This window comes from Diceros bicornis, chromosome 38, assembly GCF_020826845.1.
Source record: "Diceros bicornis minor isolate mBicDic1 chromosome 38, mDicBic1.mat.cur, whole genome shotgun sequence".
NCBI lineage: Eukaryota > Metazoa > Chordata > Mammalia > Perissodactyla > Rhinocerotidae > Diceros > Diceros bicornis.
Genome location: NC_080777.1, coordinates 29,875,811 through 29,896,403, shown reverse-complemented (window position 1 = coordinate 29,896,403; position 20,593 = coordinate 29,875,811). Strand labels below are relative to the sequence as shown.

The 20,593-nt window shown below is 58.1% G+C and overlaps 1 protein-coding gene across 5 annotated transcripts in view; it reads right to left on the bottom strand.

Annotated features, from left to right (window-relative positions):
- The window catches only part of NAV1 (neuron navigator 1), a 235,722-nt gene that overhangs the window by 122,708 nt on the left and 92,421 nt on the right, over nt 1–20,593 (bottom strand). For 4 of the 5 annotated variants that reach the window (XM_058533784.1, XM_058533785.1, XM_058533786.1 and 1 more), the window contains exon 4: nt 19,416–20,201. The exons of the other annotated variant lie outside the window; for it this stretch is intronic. In XM_058533784.1, coding sequence (XP_058389767.1) covers nt 19,416–20,201 — 786 coding nt within the window. The remainder of the gene's footprint in view (nt 1–19,415; nt 20,202–20,593) is intronic. 5 annotated transcript variants of the gene reach the window in all.

The following is a 20,593-nucleotide window of genomic DNA, read 5'->3' as shown; positions in this document are numbered from 1 at the left end:
GAAGCACAATGTACATAATTAGCATTGTTTCATCAAACTTTTGAGTCTATATCCGTATACTGGATTTGCTGGAAAATGTTTCTTATTGGGGGTCAAGGTAAAAAAAAAGTTTTAAATACACTGCTTTAGGGTGTTGTCAGTTAGTGACAACCTCAGTGTGAACGAGTTCTTGGTTCTGTCCTGAGAGGTAGTAGGGAGGAAGAGAAGATAGGAATGCTTCGGCAGGCTGAAGAGAAAACACAGGACACCACTCACAGGGTGGGGTGGGAGCAAGGGCAGGATGTGGAGGGTCAGGACGGCAAAGACAGTCTTGGATCTGTCACATTGTGTGCCCTAAGCTGCGCCTGTTCCTCGTGGAGGACCGGAAAAGCCTTTGAAAGAGTTTTAGCTCAAGACAGCCTTACATTACTCACCAGAGGTAAAGGCGGGCATCCATGCTGAGGCTAGCGGCATGGGTCCCCGTGGGAACCTGCAGATAAGGGCCCCTTAGTGGGTCAGGTCTGCTGACCAGACAGCTGGGAGACTCAGTGAGAGACACTCAGCTTACAGAGACCTCTGCTTGTTCCCGCATGCCCACAGGGCTGGGTCTCCCAGGGACGTCCGTCCACTGCACCCATGACTACATTGGAGCGAGAAAGAGTGGGGAAAATATTATCCTCCATTTAGAAGAGACAAGTAAACTGAGGCTCGGGGATGTCAAATGATTTGCTCAAGGTCATATAGTCACAGTTGGTCCCAGAGTCCACCCTCCTCCCTGTTAGCCCAGTGAAGTTCCATTAGCCCATCTAACCTAGACTGTACCTACACAGAGGCTTATGTGACCGGGGTGGATAGGGGGCAGGTAAGGTGAGGGGGTGGCTTTGAAGAGGGCGCACCTTAGCGTATCTGGAGCTCCCATAAAAGGAAGGTATGGAAAGGGGAAAAGATCAGCATCGTGAGATGGGACACCGAGATTTAGCACTTGGTTATATCCTAGGAAGATGGTAAAATCCCTGAGGGCAGGGACCACTTCTGTACTTCTGCTGTAACCCCACAGCATCCAGTATGGTCCTGGGCTCAGTAACACTTGTTGTCTAAAAGGAAGAAAGTAGGCCCTTGGCAGTCACCTTTAGCTCTTATAACTGGGTTCATTTGGGCCAGAAACTATCAGCATCACAGCTGCCCTGGCTTATTAAACTTGCCTCTGAGGCTGCAGACAGGATGACTGCTCCAGATGTCACCACTGTGCCATCACCACCCAAACCATCACCATCATCTCTACCACCATCACATCACCAAAACCACCACCATCACTAAAACATCACCAAAACCATCACCATCATCTCTACCACCATCACATCACCAATACGATCACCATCACTGCCACTGTCACCCCAAAACCACCACCATTATCTCTGCTATCATCACCAAAACATCACCACCACCATCATCAACACCATCACCATCACCACATCGCTGGCACCACCGCCACCATGGTCACGACCACATCTGCCTGCTCAGGACCTTGATTGTTCCTCTCGCTTTCCTGAGTTCAGTCTGTATGAGTCTCATGTGTCCTAAGTTCAGTTGAGATGAGCTTACCTTTTAAAAAAGGCATCGTTACTAAAAAACTAGAGGATTTTGTGATCAAATTTATGTGCTTTACACATAAGAAACTTTTGTATTTAGGCAGAATGAAGCACAGCTGTCCCTCCCCCCCGGTGCCCCTGGTCAGTTCTTCGGCCTCTCCACTTCAACTCCATCCCTGCAGCCTGCAGGAGCGCGTTCACTGCCCTCCAACTCCCATCATCTGCACTGCCTGCCCCCTCCCCCAGGCCACTGCCGCGTCACCTGGATGGCTCCACCTGGGACCTTCCAGTTGGGACCCCATCAGTCTTGCCTCCTCCAATTATATTCTCCCACAGCAACCTGAGTGACTTTTAACAAACACAAACCTACTTAAAACCTTTCCTGTCATCCCATTGGACAGGGACAGAATTCAGTATCCTGACCCTAACCTCCAGGGCCCTGCTTGGCCCAGCACCTCCCACAGGCCCATCTTCGGAGCCTCATGTCACCTCATTCCCTTCTCCATGACATTCCTTCACTTTCCTCAAATGCCTGAGCTCACTCCTATGTCAGAGCCACTGCACACACTGTCCCTCTGCCGGGCCAACTCCTGCTCACCTCAGGGCCCTATGCAGGCTCCTTTCCCTGGGGAAGCCCTCCCTGACAGCCCCTCTAATCCACATCATGGCACTCTTTGTTTTTCCTACACAGCACTCACCAGTGTGAACTAAGGATTCCTTTCTGTGACTATTTGCTTCAAGCTGTCTCCTCCACAAAACTCTACATCCATGAAGAGAAAGGATGGGTCTGTTTGTTCCCTGCTGTAACCTCAAAGACTAACACACATGTTGAGGATCCCCACATGTTGAGGGAACTGGCCTGTTGACAGCCTGGGCTCTTAACCATGATGCGGCATGGGCTCCCTCATGCCCGGGCTCCCACCCGGGACGCCGCCCTCCTTTCCTACCCCAGGGCTAGCCATGCTTAGGCAATGGTCTTGTATTTTCTCTAGAAAACCACAACCGAGGACCCAATTCTGTTAGCACATTGCCCGTGGTTCTGCTCAACAGAGGAGTTAGGAAACAGAAGTGATGGAAAAGGACCCCAGTTCAGCTGACAAAGAGTGTGATGATGATGATGGTGAGGAGAGGGCACAGGTGAGGAGAGAAGGGGGAGGGAAGGGAGTCTAGAAGGGGCAGCAGGGCTGGCAAGCCCCAGGGACAAGGAACTGGCATCAATTTTATCCCCCCAGAGGTGGCTCTCATAGCAGCTGGGCTGCATGAGGGCTGTACAGACCATTCCCAGCCCTCCTTCCTTTCCCCTTGGAATCTCAGTTCCCAGAAGGTGACTTTCACAGCAGTATCCACCCAAGTAAGCAGTGCTGGGGCTAAGGGGAGGGGTTTGGATGCAGGCAGAGACCCTGGGAGGAAAGCCAGGGCTGGGCAGTGGATGAGGAGCGACGGGCAGAGGGAGCTGGCATGGCTGCTGCCCAGGGCACACCATGCTGCACGCCAAGCTAAGTGCCCAGGAGAAAACATCACATTTTGTCCTAAAAACTCACCCCAGGAAGAGGCAGTGGAGACACAGTTCATTTCCCTCTGAGCACCAAAGCCATCAGAGCTGGGCTTGGGGGATGCCAGAGTCGGGTGAAGCTGGGGGAATGTGAGCTCCTGGCTCTGGGTTGAAACACCGAACCCTCGTCTGCTGCTTCTGGAGAGTGGGGCCTGGACTTCAGCAGACGTGACCTCATTCCCCTGCCTCCTGCTGTCATCAACCTCGTTTTTCCAAAGGGGGAAACTGAGGCAGCCTTCCAGGTCCCAGGGACTCTCAGCAGGAGGAAGACGTGGGCTCCACGGTTTCAAGTGCCTCGTGTTAAGACCATCAGGCCCAGAACTTCCTGGTTGGGGCCTCCACCCTCGCCTCTCAAGGGAACTGCATTTCCCTGCAGGTGGAACATCTGCCAGAAGAGGTCCCTCAACCAACCCTGAACCATGCGAAGCCAGCTCTGACCGCCCCCAGGCTTCCCTGGAGATTATATGAGTCTCCGCAGGTGGGAAGAACGCAGGTGGGAAGAACGCAGAGTAGCTTTTAAAAGCATGTTTATGAGGTTTAAAAGCCACAGGGAGAGGTGCGTTTGTTAACTGACCCTAAAACCTCAGCAGATACAGTTTTAAAAATCCATGGCTCAGGCCAGCAGCCGCCATGTGCCGAGGTGCTGCTGTGACAGGCAACGTCCTCCTCTTTCCCGGGGGGACCTCCCAAAACAAGAAGGATCGCAGGACAGGATTAGAAGTCGGGACACCTAGATTGGGGTCCTCAATCTGTCACCCATTGGTGGGTGACCTTGGGCAAATTTTGCTTTTTGGCACCTTGGTTTCCTCACCTGTTAAACAGGGGACTGGAAGATGACCGCTGATGGCTGAGGCCACTCCAGGCTCTAACGTTCTGAGGAGAGCCCGATGCCCACCCCGCCCCGCCCCATCCCTCTGTGGAGAGCGCCCGCCGGGCGGAGACATCTGCAGGGGTAGGAACAGGGCTTAGCCCACCCTTTGTTTCAAGGCCCTGCTGCGGGGTCAAGTCGGGGTCCCCTAACTTTAAAGCCTGAGGAAGGGGATAGCTAGATTAAATTTTAGTGGGAAAGGCACTGGACCAGGAGTCAGGGGCCTCTGGGTGACGCTGAGCAAATTCTTAGTCCTCTCTGGCCTCAGTTTCCTCATCTGCAAAATGAAGGGTTTGCTACGATCCCCTCCAGCTTGGACACTGTGACACTGTGGCTTGCCACGGAGCCAGGGGTCCGGGGACATCCTCAGCAGTGCCCCCGGCCTCAGCTAGACTCCCGCTCTCGCTGAGGGAGAGGTGGCTCTGGCCTTGCCCCGGGGACTGGCTTCACAGAGAGGGAGCGAGGCACCCTCACCTCCATTCTGGGCTCTTGCTGAATTCAGTTTAGAGACATCCTGATACTTGAATGCAGAGGGCAGCTGCCTGCTGGCTCTGCCTGGAAGCCCAGATGGAGCCAGGGACTACCTGCCTCCCAGGAGCCCTGAGTCCTGGAATCCAGGGCCCTTGAAATCTCAGGGCAGGAGGGAGTGAGCCCCCAATCAGGAGAGCCAGAAGGCCCAGCGCCCACTCCCTCCTCCTTCTCCAGGTTCTGGCTGGGCCACAGCCTCCAGGCAGGCAGCAAGCCCAGGTGTCGGCTGCCCTGGGGATGGGGGTGGACAGAGAGGCCGCTGGCTTCCTCCACCGTCATTCCCGGGTCTCCTCGATCGTCACAGCACTCTTGCAGTCTAACCGCAGTCCTTCTTGCTACTCAGTTTTCTCCTGCTCTCCCCTCAGTCACAAAGGACAGTTGCTCTCCCGCCTCACAACCCATCCCCCACCCCATCTGTCTCTTCTCCAGACTTACTCTCCTGCACACAGCGCTGCTTCAGATCATAGATGATTTTTTTTCTTTTTTGGTAAGGAGGGAGGCAAGACAAGAGTGGGTATGGGGACAGATCCCCTTCCAACTACGTCTGCCTCAGGCTGATGCCACTGTCCATTCGCATTCCCTGAACACCCAGGAGCCAAGAAACAAGAGGGAGGCGCTCACCTCCCCAGCCTTCTCCACCGGCAGGCCACAGGACCCAGGGGGCGGGGATGGAGGCATCAGAAAGGTGGTCTGTCTGAAAGATGGTGGGAATCGGGAGCCCCATTCCCTTGGCTCCGCCAACCGGTCCCCTCTGGCCTCAGATCCTCACCCAAACAGGACTTACCTTTGACGGTGGCCTTCCCCCGCCCCTCAATCAGAGCTCTCTTCTCCTTCACTTCTTTGCACATGAGTTCAGGGAATGGAAATGGATACCAGCCGTAGTCAAAAGTGATCAGAAACCAGAAAAGTCAAGCTGCCATCCCAAGTCTCAAGGAGAGCAGTTCAAGGCAGATGGAACGGCTTTTTTTTTTTTTTTTTAACTTTTACACTGGCACAGATAACTGAGAGATGAGTGCATTTCAATGTGGATGGCAGAAACTCCAACCTAAGCAGGTTTTCTGTCAGGCTGGGAGTGGGCAGGAGGCAGAGGCAATTCTGGCCTCTTAACGAAAATTCTCCAACAGTGTGACTGCAGAGGAGGAGCCAGGAGCCATGAGCACCACCCGGGTTTACTCCCTCCTGCTGGTCCCTCAGCCAAAGGAGGAGGGACGATGACCAGCTGCCCTCAGGAGGGAGCGCTCTCATCTGCCCACCTGTGCTCTTGCCCTCACCCCTCCAGAGACAGCGACTGGAAAAGGAGGAGGCTCTTCCAAGGCTCCTCCGCACCTGGTGGCTCCCACATGCGGTGGTGCTGGCCACAGTGGGAGCGGAGATGGGAGTGGGCCTCTCCCGTCTCCAGAAGCGCCCGGCACGGGCATCAGACTCCTCAGCCAGCAGCTGAGCTCTTGACAACAGCTCCAGGAACTGACAGTGTTGGAGGAACAAGAAGAGCGGGCTGTTCCCAGGCAAATCTGCGGAGCTGGCCCCAGAAAAGAGGCAAAAAGCAGAGGACGTCACGCAGACCTGTGGCAGCAGCGGAGGCAATGCAGAGGAGACCGACGGGAGGGCATCCTGAGCTCTGCGAGGGAGAGGGTTGGGAGAAGGTGGTGCACTCTGGAGGGGGAAGGTCGGGAAGGAAGAAATGTGGGTGGGAGGATGCTGGTGCCTTTTAATCAAATGCAAACTGAAGGCAGACGGCACGCAAACTGACATGTCTAATTTTTGTGTCTGCAGTTGGGGCGGTGTTTGGAAAGGAACTGGCATCCTGGGGGAGATGCTTCTGGAGAACGTGCTCCGCACACAGGGAAGGACCCATGAGCAAGTTGCCTGGTGGACCTGGCCGGTGGTGAGACAGCACGAGGGAGGCAGGGCCCGAGGACACCAAAGGCAGAGAAGGGGGCCTTCTGGAGCTGCAGGGGGACGGGAGGAGGTGGGTGGGCTGGTGGTAGGCTGTGGCACAGGGGGCAGGCTGAGTGCATGCTAAGGCTCAGGAGGAAGAGATCTGGGACAAACAGGCTGGGCGCCCCAAAGCGCAGGGGCTGTCTCCCCCATCAGGACCGGAGCTCCCGAGAGCAACACCCATGCTCCCTCCATCTGACTGGTGGGTCCCTGAGTCTCCCCCACTATGACAAGGAGCTCCTGAGGGCAAGGCCTATGTCTCTGACCTCAGACTGAGGGCTTCCTGGGGACAGGGGCCATGTCTCCTTCCTCCACAACCCCATACAGGTGGGGTGGACAGAGACATGAAATCATGACATAAAGCTACCATTTCCTGGGTGCTTCCCTGTGCCGGGCACAGTGCTCAGTGCCTTCCGTACGTGATCTCCTTTCATCGTGGGAGCCATCCTCCGAGGTAGCTGTTATTTGACACATTTAACAGGTGAGGAAACTGATGCTCGGAGAGGTAGGCTGGCCCAGGGTCTCAAGACTGGTTAATACAGTGGCAGGACCTGAACTCAGGCCTGTCTAACCCCATACCCCATGCATCTGACCACTCTGTTCTGTGTTCTCCCTCCCAGGACCCCATGAGGAAGGGTGATGACTTAGGATACGCAGAGCTGCTGCAAACAGCCTGGGCTGAGAAGCTGGGAACTCTGTGATTGTGATTCAGATACAATTTCAGCAGGAAACCCAATCTCTGTGCAGAGTGTGGGAAAATGCAGGAATCCGGCCCCTGCCCAGCCCCAGGCCAGGCTGGGTTCCTCCCGTTCAGAAGCGGGGCTGGATCCTCCGGGCAAATTCCGTCCCATCTTCCCCAAGCAAGGCCATTGGGCCCCTCACCCCACACTCTGGCCCCAGCAGCTGCTTGTGGGAAATGGTGGGTCGGCAGCAACTCTATCCACCTGTTCTCCCCTGAGACAAGGGAGGGAGCCAGGACATTCTTGGCCTCGCTCCTCCGCAGATGTCTTCCCAGCTGTGTGATGACAGCCACCAGGCTGGATGTCATGCCTTAGCCCCTGAAGGACCTTTCAGGGACCACCAGAGGGACTGTTGGCCAATGGAGGGACTGGGGACAGGGCAGGACCTGGGTGGAGAGGGGACAGACAGCCCAGGGCAAAGTCTGGATCAGGCCTGAGTCCCCACCCCCGTGCAGAAATGAGGATGCTGCCGGTTTCACACTGATCTAGACAGGACCCAGGCCCTGGGAATGGGCAATGAACTTGAACAAAATGTGCGACCTTCGACAACCTTCTTCACGTCCTCTTATAGTTCAAACAACTCTTTCGTACTGTTTCTGCTATTTCCTGTTCATCAAAGCCTAAACAGCCACTAGGCTAACGCATTACCTTACAAACTCAACCAAGCCAACTCCTGAAGAATGTGCAAGAATGTGAAGAATCTCCTGTGGTGGGTCAATCAGAGCCCCGCACCCCCAGGGGAGACTGGCTGATCTCTTGGACAGAGGAGGCATGGAGCTGTGGGCATCCACATTCTGCCACATGAACCATGGGCAGAAGTGCTGGTCTGTGGTACAAAAGGAGATGGATCAGATGCTGGAGGAGAACAGAGCAGAGGAAGAAAGAACGCCGAGCAGGTGAAGATGCTGAATAAGGCTGGTTCCCTTCCCCTGGAAACCTGCTGATCCCTGCCGCCGGCCCTGTGAGACAGCTCTGTGTCCTAAAATAATCCCCCCTTTCTGCTTACGCTGGCTCCAGGCACCTTCCACACGTAGAACCAAGAGTCTGAACTAAAACATCAGAGGTGAACCGAAACAGGGTCCGTGACGGGAGCCAATCTGTGAATGAGGCCACTGGCATGACTGTGACCACTAGGGTCTGCAGGCCTGCAGGGGAAGACAAGGAAGTGGTCAAGGGCCACTGAGGCTGTGGTTAGGACAAGGAGGGACAGAGTGTCTGCAGGCCAGCAGGTACTCTTTCTATTACCGCAGGCAGTCAGGGGCCCAGAGACACCCGGGGCTCTAGGCTAAGGGCAGACACCAGAGCAGTGGCCGTGCTGGCCCTCCTGGACACCAGGACCGTGTTCAGGGTGGAGAAGTGAATGCAGATGGTGGTGAAAGTGTAACAACCACAGACCCCAAAAGCTGTCCCTAGCCTGGTAGCAGGTCCCCAAGTGTTGGGGTCCAGGGGACGTGCTTGGCCCCCAGCTCCACAAATTCCTACAGGGGACCTCAGAATGGGCCACTCTGTTTAGAATGAACGGTCTGGCAGCTGCCCAGGAGGGTCTGCCATGCTGTGGGGCTCTGCAAGGCCCGTGTTCTCTCTCCACTGGTAAGAGGCCTGGCATGGTGATGAAGGGGGCAGGTGAGCCAGGCTCCTCCACTTCCCCGCTGTGTGACCTTGGGCAAGTTCCCCAGCCTCTCAGTTTCCTCCTCAGTAAAATGGGGATAAAAACAGTACCTCACGCACTAGGTCGTCCTAGACAATTAAATAATTAATACGTGTAAAGTGCTTAGAACAGTGCCCGATGCCCAACACCCGACGAATGACAGACGCGATCATGAGTTCCGGATCTGCCATGACATCGACACCCCGGCAGACGCAGCCCTCCGGGAAATCTAATCTAGAAATCAGGGGCTTCCGGCCAAGGGGGAACGAGTGAGGAGACAAAGGGGAAGTCTCCCCTGAAACGCAGAGGGGCTGAATACGCAGCGCCAGCCACGCTATGCCACGCAGCATCCTACCCAGTCCTTCCGGAGCTGGAGGCTGGCGAGTCTGATTCCCATTCCATGACAAGGAGGCTGGGGCCGAGGCAAAAAGTGGCTTGTTCAAGACCCACAGGTATGAGTGACAGATCTGGGATTCACAGTCAGAGAGGCCAGATGAACAGCTCATCCCAGGCTGACAGCTCAGTTGACTCTTCCTAACTGTTCTAGTCACACTCATCATGGCCACCGCAGCCCCGATCCTCTGGGGAGGTCCACATGGAAGCCTCCCCAGAGAGCCTTCCTGCAGGTCCAGGGCTTGACGCTGTCACAGCCCTGGCCACGGTGCTGCACCACCATCGCCCGTGTGTGTGTCTGCCTCCTGGACTGGACAGTGAGAGCCTGGAGGGCAGGGTCCCAGCAAAATGTTCCCTAGGGAACATTTGCCAAGGGCAGGAGAGAACCGACCCTTACAGACTGGGGCTCTCAGGACCACTGCAAGACTGGTTCGGCCTGAAGGTTCTAGAATGTCTAGAGGGCAAGGGAGTAGAAAGTTGCTGCTTGTTGTGCAAGAGGCAGTGGCATCTAGTGGCAAAATGGACAAGGCTGAGTCAAGCCGTGTTGGAATCTTAGCCTCTCCATGAACTTGCCACGTGACTCTGGGCAAGCTCGTGGCCTCCCTAAGGCTCCCGTGTCCTCAGATCTAAGTTGTGTGTAACAGAGGGGTTTCCAGTCAACAAGAATGCCCCAGGAGGGCCACACTGGCTATAAAAGACTATGAAACTCTCCTGACCTGTAAGCAAGCAAGGGCTTCCTTGAGCCCTCGTGGGCTCCCTCGCCACCCTGGCCAGGCGGGCCCTTCCTCTGTGGCTCCCACAGTCCAGCAACCAGAGTCAGCATCTGGTAGAACAGGTGGCCCCCAGGACTCCTCCAGTTCTGCAGCCTGCAGGGTTGTGAAATATTCTGCACATGACCCTTGAATAATATCTCATTGTGAGGATGAAGTGGGTGTATACAAACAATGCTCAGCACAGCTGGCAAACAGAGTGGTCGAGAAATGCAGTCGTCATTGTCACCCATCTCCAGTGACTCGTGACCGTGAAAGTCGAACGGTTCACCACGGGTCCTCAAGTGAAGGGTTCGGATCTGCCTGCGGATGACAAGGCCTCGAGCAGAGTCTCGGGGGCTGATGCTTCCTTCTAGGGGACCCAAACCCTGCAATCAGGCCCTCGTGGCCCCGAAGCTATGGGCTGGGCTGAGGTGCCAAGCAGGGAGGCCTTGCTCTGGTGCTCCCAGGAGCACAACAGGTCCCTTGGTGGTGGCGGCAGGAACAGGGACAGCCTCTCCACGCTGCCTGCTGAGCTGTGAGCAAACCCCACCAGGTGGTCAGGGGGTCAGACGACCCGGGGACTGAGCCCTGCCCCTGCGGCTGAGGCCGCCCTTCGTGGCTGTTGCCATCCACTGTGGTGGTGGGAGCAGCAGCAGCTGCACCAGCCTGCCTGGCTCCGTGCCCCAAGTAGGCATCACTGCCTTTTCTGCTGCGGTAACGGCCCCCCCCACCAGCACTGCAGCCAGGGGCAGGATGATAGGGAGGCCATGCAGGGAACACGGCAGCAACCTCCGGACACCATGGCACCAGGAAGGCCAAGGAGGATCCATGGAAACATCAACGCACTAGGACAGTACCCACACCCTCTGGAAACCCCCAAACTCGAGGACCACACCTCCCAGAGAAACCCACACTCCAGGACAAACCAAGTCCTCTATGGCGAACACCCCAGCTCCTATCACAACGGATCCCATGGCAGCACCCAGGGCATGGCCACAGGAGCAGCCTGATAACATCCCAGACAACAGAAGAAGATGAAGACTTGAGTTGAGGATCAGGTTCCTAACCCTTCCTCCCAGTGGGCCCCCCTATCCGGCCGGCCTGCTCCCTTCCCTTCCTGAAGGACCATCTGCTCTGAGGGCTCCCAGCCAGCTAGTCCCAACCCAGTGCTCCTACTCCATCCCAGCAAAGCTAGGGGACTGGAATGCCTTCTCCTCCTGGGCAGGGGTTTCTGATTCCTTTAAATAGCTCCTCAACTTCCACCTCCTTCAAGAGGGCTTCTTGGATGGAACAAGGAAGCTCGGAGCTGAAACCTTGCCCCCACTCTACTTGTTCCCGTCTGTCTGAATTGCGTGTGATTGACAGACTTCGCTGTCTCTTCTAAGATTGGTTTACATGGTGGTCCTGCTGTGGACAGTCTGGTTCAGGCTTTGCTGTGGGTTGTGGGTCTGCCTTCGGCCGGGTGCTCCCAGGGCTGGGGCAGAGCAGAGTACTAATCAGAGCTGCTGCTGATCAAGGGACCACCTCTGGGCACACAGGCATCCTCTCTTGGTCCCTCCCATGTGGACACCGCAGGGCTCCAAGGGCAATCTTCACTCAAGCAAAGATGCAGAACTCCAGAGGCCCTGGGCGGCTGACCTCCCGCCAGCAGCCTCTCCAAGGACTGACGGGCACAGGACTCTTGGGGATCGTTGGGGGTGAACCCTGATTGCTCTCCTCTATTCAAATGTCTGTCCAGAGCCTGCAGTCGGAGCCCAGCGCACCTCACGTGGGGTCCGTCATGATCCCACCCCAACCTGCCTTTTCGGTCTCATCTGCTCTTGCACCTCCCCTCCTACCTCTCCTCCAGCAGACAGTACCCTCCACAAGCCTCTCACTCACCTCCTCCCTTCCTTTCCAGTCCCTCCTGTCTCTGCTGCCAGAATCCCAACCTTCTTTCAAAACTCACCTCACTTCTCTAGATCTGCCCCCCATCTGCCACACCGCAGGCTGGAGCGCGTGCACACACTCATGCACACACCGATTCCAGCTCCAGGTGACCTGCTCTCCTCAGCAGCCCCTGCTAACTTGCCCCGCAGGGACTATACCTGCCTTGTCCTGGACCAAGCACAGGTCCTTCTTCCTCCTCATCCCGCCTGGCCTGCTGGCAGCTGGCGAGCAGGGCCCAGAGCCTCTCTCGGGAGCACAGGGCTCTGCCCACGGTGACTACTTGACTCTGAATCTTGAGTTAAATGGAATCAAGCTCGACCTCTGGGGGTCTTAAGGCTCCTGGAAGCAGTGTTATCATAGGGGTCAAGTTCAGATCCAGGCTCTGCTGCTCACTTGCTCTACTGGCTTTGGGCAGATGACCCACAGCTCAGGGCCTCAGTTTTCACATTTGTAACAACGCCGCTCATATCCCAAGTGACTGATCATCATGAGATGACTGCATCCTCTGGGCCTGTTTCTTTCCCCCGGGGAGAGTCTGGTCCCAGAGCTCCCAGGAGGCAGCTCCATGGCCTGGGATGTTGGAGTCCTAGGCCCCGTAGCAGCTCAGGGATCCTGCAGAGAGGAGCCAGAGCCTCCTGGGTGGCTGCCAGCTTCCCCGAGAGGGAAGGGCCTGTTGAGAGTCACCGAGGGCAGAGGGAGCCTGTGTCCTGAGGAGCAACCAGCATACACAGTGCTGCTTTTCTGGGAGATGAGCCAGGGAGACTGAGCCCCTGCAGTCTCTGCCTGGGGGTCTGTTTGGGGGAAGCAGTTCTAGCCTGGTCATATTTCAGGCTCTTTTAAATCCATCCAGTTCTTGCATACACACACACACACACACGCATGCACACAAATGTACCTTGAGTATGTGCATATTTTCTGGAGGCCAATGAGTGTGCAAGCTCCATGTCTGCATACTATCCATTGCACATCCATGTCTGTACACACCTTTTGTGCTCACACCCTGACTCCCGAACTCACCTAGTCCTCGGGGTCTCCGCCTGTCTACTGCTCACCCTATTAACCCAGTGCCTCCCCTACACTCTTGCCTAAGTCTTGTTCTCAACATTCACTCTCTTCCCACCCAGCCCAAGGTCACAGTTTATAATCTGGCTCTGCATGGAAACTCTGGGAGCTTATGACATTATCCACCTCCCAGACCAGATCTCACCCAATGGCAACCCCCCAACTGGAGACCCTTCAGGACAAGCCGGGACTCCCCGGGGACCTGCACTGGGCATTTACAGCACACCTCGGTCCGCTGGGTCTGCCCTTGCTCTGGTTTCCACATCCTCAACTCCCAGGAGCAGGCACCCTGAGAAGCCCAGAGTGAGGGCTGCCGCTCAGAAATCTGAAGACTGCAGAGAAACCGCCCATTCCAGGGCCCCGAAATGTATCATTGGGATTTCTAAAATAGATTCAATGATGGCTCAGGCCCAGGCGGGCCTCTGCTGAGCCCTGGCCGCCTGGCTGAGGTTTGGCTGGAGCTGAGCTGGAGAATTGTGTGTCAAACACTCAATGGACAACAGTGTTGGCAGTGAGAGCCTGGAAAATGCCAAAGCCAGAGCACTTAGGGGGTGAACCTGCAACCCGCCGATGGGCTGCGCTCTGCACTCTCCCGGCCCTACCTCAGCACCAGGACAGGCCTGAGAGGCTGGGGACCCCCACTTAGGTCCTCATTCTCCCCTACTGAACTTCCCGCCCTGCATCTGTCCCTTTTCCCCCAACAGCATCGGTGCGGATAAAAGATGACAAGTCGTGACCCGCCCCGTGATCCAAGGCACGCACCACTATGCCCACACTCAGCCCATGGCAGTGACCAGGCTGGACAGACCCTGGGCACAACACGAATCCTCCCTCGGCCTCCAGCTGGGAGGCAGAAATAGCGTCTGGAGCACCTGCCCAGTCTGGACCCTGATCTCTGCTGGTCGAGAGGAAGCAGAGGCCTGTGTGCACTCAACGCGGTAGAACTGAACCCAGGGGCTCTGGTTTCCCCTCCCTGCAGGAGGCCCCGCCCCCAGGAGCAACAGTGTGGGGGCAGGTGTGGGGGTGGTATCTGCCTCAAGGGCTCCTATCGCCCAAGCCTGCCCACGCAGGGCCAGAGAGCTGCGCCTGCCACGGCCCTTCCTGTGCACGAGAGAAGGCTGCGGGCCCCGGGGCCATCAAACGCATCTGGGTAATCCAAACAGGGTGTGGGAGGAGGTCAGCCAGCGCAAATGAGAAACACGTGGCGGCCATTTCCCCTCCTTGGGCTGGGGCTGGCGAGCAGAGGGTTTCCGGGCAGAGGGAGAAGCCTGCGGGGGGAGCAGGGCTGGGCCAGGAGACAGCTCAGCCAGGTGCAGCGATGAGACACTGGGGGCGGGGGTGGGGTCCTCGTGGGGAGCTGCACTCCACCCGGCTGGCAACAGGGCGATCAGGTCAGCTCCTTCTCCTCCTGTCCTCTTATTCCAAAACAAAAGACAGATGGAAGGAGAAGGCAAAGGGAGAAAACATGGGATGGAGCACGGGTAGGTGACCTCAAACAGGAGAAACAGGGTCTGTGGCGGGCAGGCCAGCTTAATCGTGAGGACCCATGGGTGGAAATTCTCAGGGGAAGGAAGATCATTCTAATAACAAGTGCTTTCCAGGGAAATGAGGTAGTGAGCCCTCTGTCACCAAGAGTGTGCAAACAGGATACCCACCTGCCCATGATGCTGTAGAAGATTCAATTTGACTTTAGGTGGGCGGCTGGACTAGACAATTCCCCTTCCATGGTTCTGTGAATCTGGGAAAGGGGGAGCGGGGCAGGGCTCTGCATAAAGGAGAGGCTCCTCTCTCCCTGGCTATGGGGAGACACTGCAGCGTGCTGCAGAGGTGGAGCAGCAGGCAAGGGTGCTGTGCAGCAGTGACAGGCCCTGGGGCTCTGCTCGGCCTGGTCATGCAGGACTGGCTCTCCCCTAGGCCCCAGGGAGTAACCCGGCCATTCAGCCCTTGGAGTCAGAGGCTATGAGGTGGGGACGTGTGTGTGGAGGGACAGCTGCAGAGAAGGGTGAGACTGGAGGTCAGCAGAGGAGAAAGTGTGTGATGTTGGTGCCTAGCACTGGGGACAGGTCACAGGGGGTGGGCGTTGTAGCCACAGAAGCCAACGTGGTTGGTGTGGAACAAGATGGCGGTGACAGAAGACACCCCAGGACTCCAGGTGGCTTGATCCTGTTACCCATTCAGTCCACGTCTAGAAGGGGCTGTGGGGTTGGAGCCACCACTGATGACAAAGGGCAGCTCCCTGGGTTGGTTGGTGCTTCAGGGAAGGAGAGATGCTCTGGGCACTTCTGCTCCATCTATACCTTCTCCCCAGAGCAGAGGAGCTGCCCTCAAGACCTACCCATCCATCCACCCACCCACCCACCCATCCACGTATTATTCTCAGAAGCAGAGCTGCGGCTGCCATGTGGACAGGAGAACAGCTCTGGCTGCAGCATCTGAAGAAGGTGATGCCCAGAGGAGGGCAGCAGGGCCTGGTGGGGCCTGGAGAGCACCAAGTCTGGCCTTGAAAGAAAAACGTCTGAACATGGGAGAAGAGAAACGTTCTCCTCACACCAACCTTGAAGAAGGTAGGAGGCCTCACAGCTGGAAGGTTCCAGGCCAGTTCCTTCTCCACTCACGAACACGCTCACCTGCAGACCCCGCACCTTGCCACGGCCTGTGAGCCTACAAGCAGCCTCCAGCTGTGCCCAGGGCAAGACAAGAAGTGAGCTCTGCCCTCACTCTCCTGCCAGGCCTCGGGGGAGTCCTGGGAAGGCATCAGGAATGGCTCTGGGTATGGAGCCTCCAATACAAGGGTGCTGGTGAGTTTGCACATCCACCTGTCTGCTCTGGGCATCAATACTTTGGAGAACTTAAAAAACTCCTTTACCCACCCTGACCCCCCAGTGCATTGAATAAAAAGGAAGAAAAAACTGTTTGAGAAGCCATATCTTCCCTCCCCCTATTCAGAGCATCCCAGAACACACTCGCTAGTGTAAACCCCACCAGCACGCCCCCAAACCCCACATCAACCAATTGGCTTAGAAACCAATAACTTCTTGACTTCTTCCCCTCTGAGAGCCTGTTACCGTGGCAACCCCTCACCTGGATCCAGACACCCAGGTGGGACTAGGAACTCCAGCCACCCCAGTTCCTTTGCACACTGGCCTTGGGCTGCCTTTAGCTGTCCTGCTTTGCCCCTCTGCCTGGAGGACTGAGGAGGGGAACACTGGACGTATGGGGACTGACTCTGCCTTGAGATCCTCAGGCCCAGGGCTGAGGGAGGAGGAGTGTGGTTTGGGTGGGACTGTGCACTTAACTGCTCTGTATTAACACCAGCTCTCTTTAAGCCGCCCAGGACGTTTTAGGTAAGGAAGAGCCATGGGAGGGTCTCTTCCATTCACAAATGGGGAAACTGAGTCCCAGAGAAGGTCACAGAACTTAGGACTCCCAGACAGGGGACTCAGGATGGCAGACTCCCACCCTGCTCCAGACCAGGCCAGGGGCCTGGTGGCCTCTCCTCTGAGGGCCAAACTGCCTGATGTGGAACATCGACAAGGGTCCAAGAGCAACAGATTCCTGGAATTGGCCCATGTCCCCTGGGCACTTACCCCTCAGCCTTCCGAGTTTCTAGGGTTCCCCAGGGGGACACAAGTTATCTGGCAACTTCCAAGGCGAGGGAAGGGGCAGGGAGCCTGCCCCACCATCTGGACCCCAGCTGATTTCTAGGAAGGGGTGATCAAGTTCCAGCTCTTCCTTTTACTACAGAAAGGATCTCATTTGGGGCTGCCTCACACCCCTCTCCACCCGAAATTGGGTCTTGGCAGCTTCTTGGGTCTGGGATGGTACGAGGAGTGAGTGCAGCCTGATTCTGAGCCTCCTGGGTGGGGACAATATTCTGTGTCTTTAGCCACCATCCTGAGGTGTCAAGGCAGCCATTTTTCCCCCCAGAGGCCACCTGTAGTCCAGTGAGGGTGGTCCTGACAACCTGGGACACCTTCATGGGCTCTACTGTCCCTCTGGCTCCCCTCCTGCCCACCACCTGATGCCAGCACTGCCCTCCTAGGCCTCCCTCCCACCCTGGGTCCTCTCAGCCACAAACAGGCCAGCGTGTCTGCCAAACTTTCCAGACCCCCAGAGAGCTAAGCCTCTCGGCCTCTGTGGGGTCTTCAGGGCAGGCCCCTGCCCAGCAGATACCCGCCTTTGCAGGCTCCTCTTCACCTGCCGACTCCCCTCTCTCATCCAGGTCTCCTAGACAGAGTGGCAACTTAGGAATCTGGAGGTGCATTAACGCACAGGTGACTCTAAGACCCTCAGAGCTTTGACTCTGCATTTCCCAACTGGGAAGGGGGAGGCAGTGTTCTCATCTCCAAGGCTGCCAAGAGGCTCCTGTCTCGATGTGCTTTGAGAAGTGACACCTGCTGAGCAGAAGGAAGGGACCACAGCTCAGCTTCCCCCCTCTTCTACCCTCCTCCCCCTACCCGGCCAGCTCTAGGATGATTGGTCAGGGTTTCTGTGGTTCCTGCCTCTTGAGAAGCAGCTCCAAGGGCCAGGTCCTGGGGCAGAGCTGGCACTGGCAGGTCTGGGGACAGCCCAAACAGGTGAAGCCCTGACCTTGAAGGGAGCTATGCCCTCTCCTGTTCTGTGTCCCTGACACTCCCTTCCGCCTTCCTCTCCTGGATGCCATTCCCACTCTCCTCTCAGTCCCTCGGGGAGTGTTGCTCCCCCAGTAGACCAGTGCCTCCTCCTCCTGCTTGGTCACAATTCAGTCATCGCCTCCTTAGACAGCCCTGATGCAGACTCTCCTGTCCAGTCCCTCTCTATCCCTGGTCCCCTCTCATTTTCTCTGGAGCGCTCCTTGGTGCCTGTCTTCTTGTTTCCTTTATTGTCTGTCTCACCCCATCAGACTGTAGGCTCCTGGGGGCAGCCCTCAGCACACGGTGGCCCAATCTCTTTGCACACGAGGCTGCCCTGTGGCTGGTGCACCACCCCCATCCCACCTGTCTCTGACCAAGCAAGGCCTTCAGGAGGGGCTCTGGGAGGGAAGGGGCTGCCCTTCCCCTCTTTCCCTTGTCCACTCTCCTGATTGCCCCTACAAAGCCCATGTGGGCTCCTGCGCGAGCGTCCAATTCTACAAATCCAAATCTTGCCCCGGGGTCAGGGGTCCCTCAGCCTGGCCCACCAGGAGTCTAGGGGTCCTAGGGAGATCTCAGCAGGAGAATCAGTCCTCTCCAGCCCTGCATTCTCCAGGCCGCCAGTGAGCACCCGCGCATCCCCACCGCCCCACCTCGGCCAGCCTGTCACTCGGACCACAGCCGCGTCGGCTCCGCCCCTTCCCACGCGCACGGACACGCCCCTTCCCAGCCCCCAGCGGGCGGCTGGTACCCGGGGAGCTCTGTCCCTCGGCGCCGGGAGACACATCCCAGCCACCGCAACGAGTCCGCGGAGCTAGGGCGGCCGCCGGCTCCAGGTCTGGCTGCCGTCCCCGCGGAGGCCCTAGCACAGCCCTGCCGGGGGGCACCGCAACCCTACGTCCCGCACGTCCCCCGCTCCATCCCTTCCCGGGCACGGGCTCCCGGGAAAGCAAGCGCAGTTCCCGGCCCGCTCCGGGTTTTTTACATAGACTCTTCAGGCTCAGAGAACAATGGAGCAGCTCTCCGCGCTTCCTCCGCCCGAGCAAGCTTTGTTCCTCCCTTCCCGCCCGCTCGGCTTCCATCAGCCAAAGGGCAAAGGCTTCAGTCTAGCGAGAGTCTCCGCGCAAAAGCCCAGACCTTTCCACACTCTCTAAAAAGCCTGGGGGTTGGGGTTTGGGCCGGAGCCGGGCCGAGGTATAGGACGTGCATCCAGATGCGCGCAGCTGGCTGCCCGCCCGCCCCCTGGCTCCAGACCAGTCTCCTTGCCAGAACTCCCACACCCGGGAAATCCGACTCGTGCTCCCACGGGGATCCACAGAGGAAGTGGGGCCTCAGTCATGCTCCGCGGCCAAACAGCCCTCACATCTGCTTTCCCCACATCCGTCCTCTAGATCCGGCTCCCCCCGGACGCCCCCCTAGCAATGCTGGACGCACAATCTTGCCGAGCACAGACCACCACACAACTGAGGTCTCCAACAGCTCCAGATTTTGCCACATTAGGATTCTGGGCTTTAAAATCCGAGGAGGCTAATGGGCTTTATTTCTGGGAATCTGTGACCCCCACCCCATTGTCCAGCCTCACCTCAGGAAGGCCAGAGCAGAGCCTAGGCTCCCGCCTGGTAGCATCTTGAAGAAGGCGCACTTTAGCCATGCGCATCTGGAGGTGGGCCAGCCCTGCACACCTGGGCGCAGTGCCCCTCATAACCTGACCAGGGATCTGGAGAGCCTCACTGGGAGGAGAAGCAGCAGGCGGAGCTGCGCTTTCCCCACACCTTCCCAGCAGCTGGCTAGGAGGGAGCCCGGGCGGGGCGGGGAGGCAGGACTCACCCAGCATCTGGCTGAAGAGCAGCTGCTCCAGGTCTCCCAGTACGGTCACCACGAGCTCGGGGTCCACCTTGAGGAAGGCGCGCTCCTCTTGGCCCTTGGCGGAGGGCACGGGCGCGGAGCCCTTCTGCGCCTTGGCCTTGCTGGAGAGCAGCTCGTCGTCCGACTTGGCGTCGTCGCTCACGGCCGCCTCCGGAGCCTTGCTGAGCGGCTTGACCTCGGCGTAGGGGCCGCGCGGGATCCGGCTCGGCTTTCCCAGACTGGGCGCGAGCGGAGCCAGCGGGGTCTTGGCGCCGCCCGCCGGGCCGCCCTTGGCCTGGAAGAGCGAGTGCTCGGACTTGGACAGCGTCTTGGACATCAGCGGAGCCTCGCGGCCTTTGGACCCCGCCTTGCCCAAGCCCTTCGGCGCCTTGGCCATGTCGTCGCTCCACTGGGGCTCGTAGAGCTGCATCTTCTTCTCTGAGTCCGTGAGGAAGGATAGGTTGGTCAGCGACTTCTGCTTGCGCAGGTTGGAGGCGGGCGGCCCGCCGGGGACTCGGCCGTCCACGCTGCCGGACTTGAAGACCTTCAGCTCCGCCGCGCTGGCCTTGGCCATGCCGCCGCTGCCGCCCGGCGCCTTGGCGCGCTTGGGCAGCATGCCTCTGCCGTCCGCCGCCGCCTTCCTGCTCGCGCCACGGGGCTCGTCCGCGCCCTCGCCGCCGCCGCCGCTCAGCCCCACCTCGGGCTGCGCGCTCTTGACGCTGCTGCCCAGCATTCTGCCCGCGAGGAGCGCATGGACGATCCGCGCGTCTGCAGGCACGGGGGGCGGGGAGCGCAGGGCGGAGGAGGCGGGAGGAGGGGGAGAGAGAGGACGGAAGGAACGGAGGAGGAAGGGGAGAGGGAGGGAGGGGGCGAGCAGGGGGCGCGGGGGAAAGAAACGCAGGGAAGGAAGCGGGAGAAGGAAAGAGCGAGGAAGCCGGGGAGCGATGGGGCGGGGTCGGAGGCAAAGGGGCGGGGCGGGGAAAATACGAATTAAAATTGAAAGATCAATCAAAGGCAGCACGCGAGCCCGCAGCCTCGCCGGCGCTCGGAGGCGCTCGGGTGCCCGGTCCCCCCCGCCCCGCGGCGCCCTGGCCGCACCCGCCTTGGGCTGAGCCGAGGCCGCCGCTGCAGCTCCAAGCCGAGGCCGGAGGGGAGGGAGG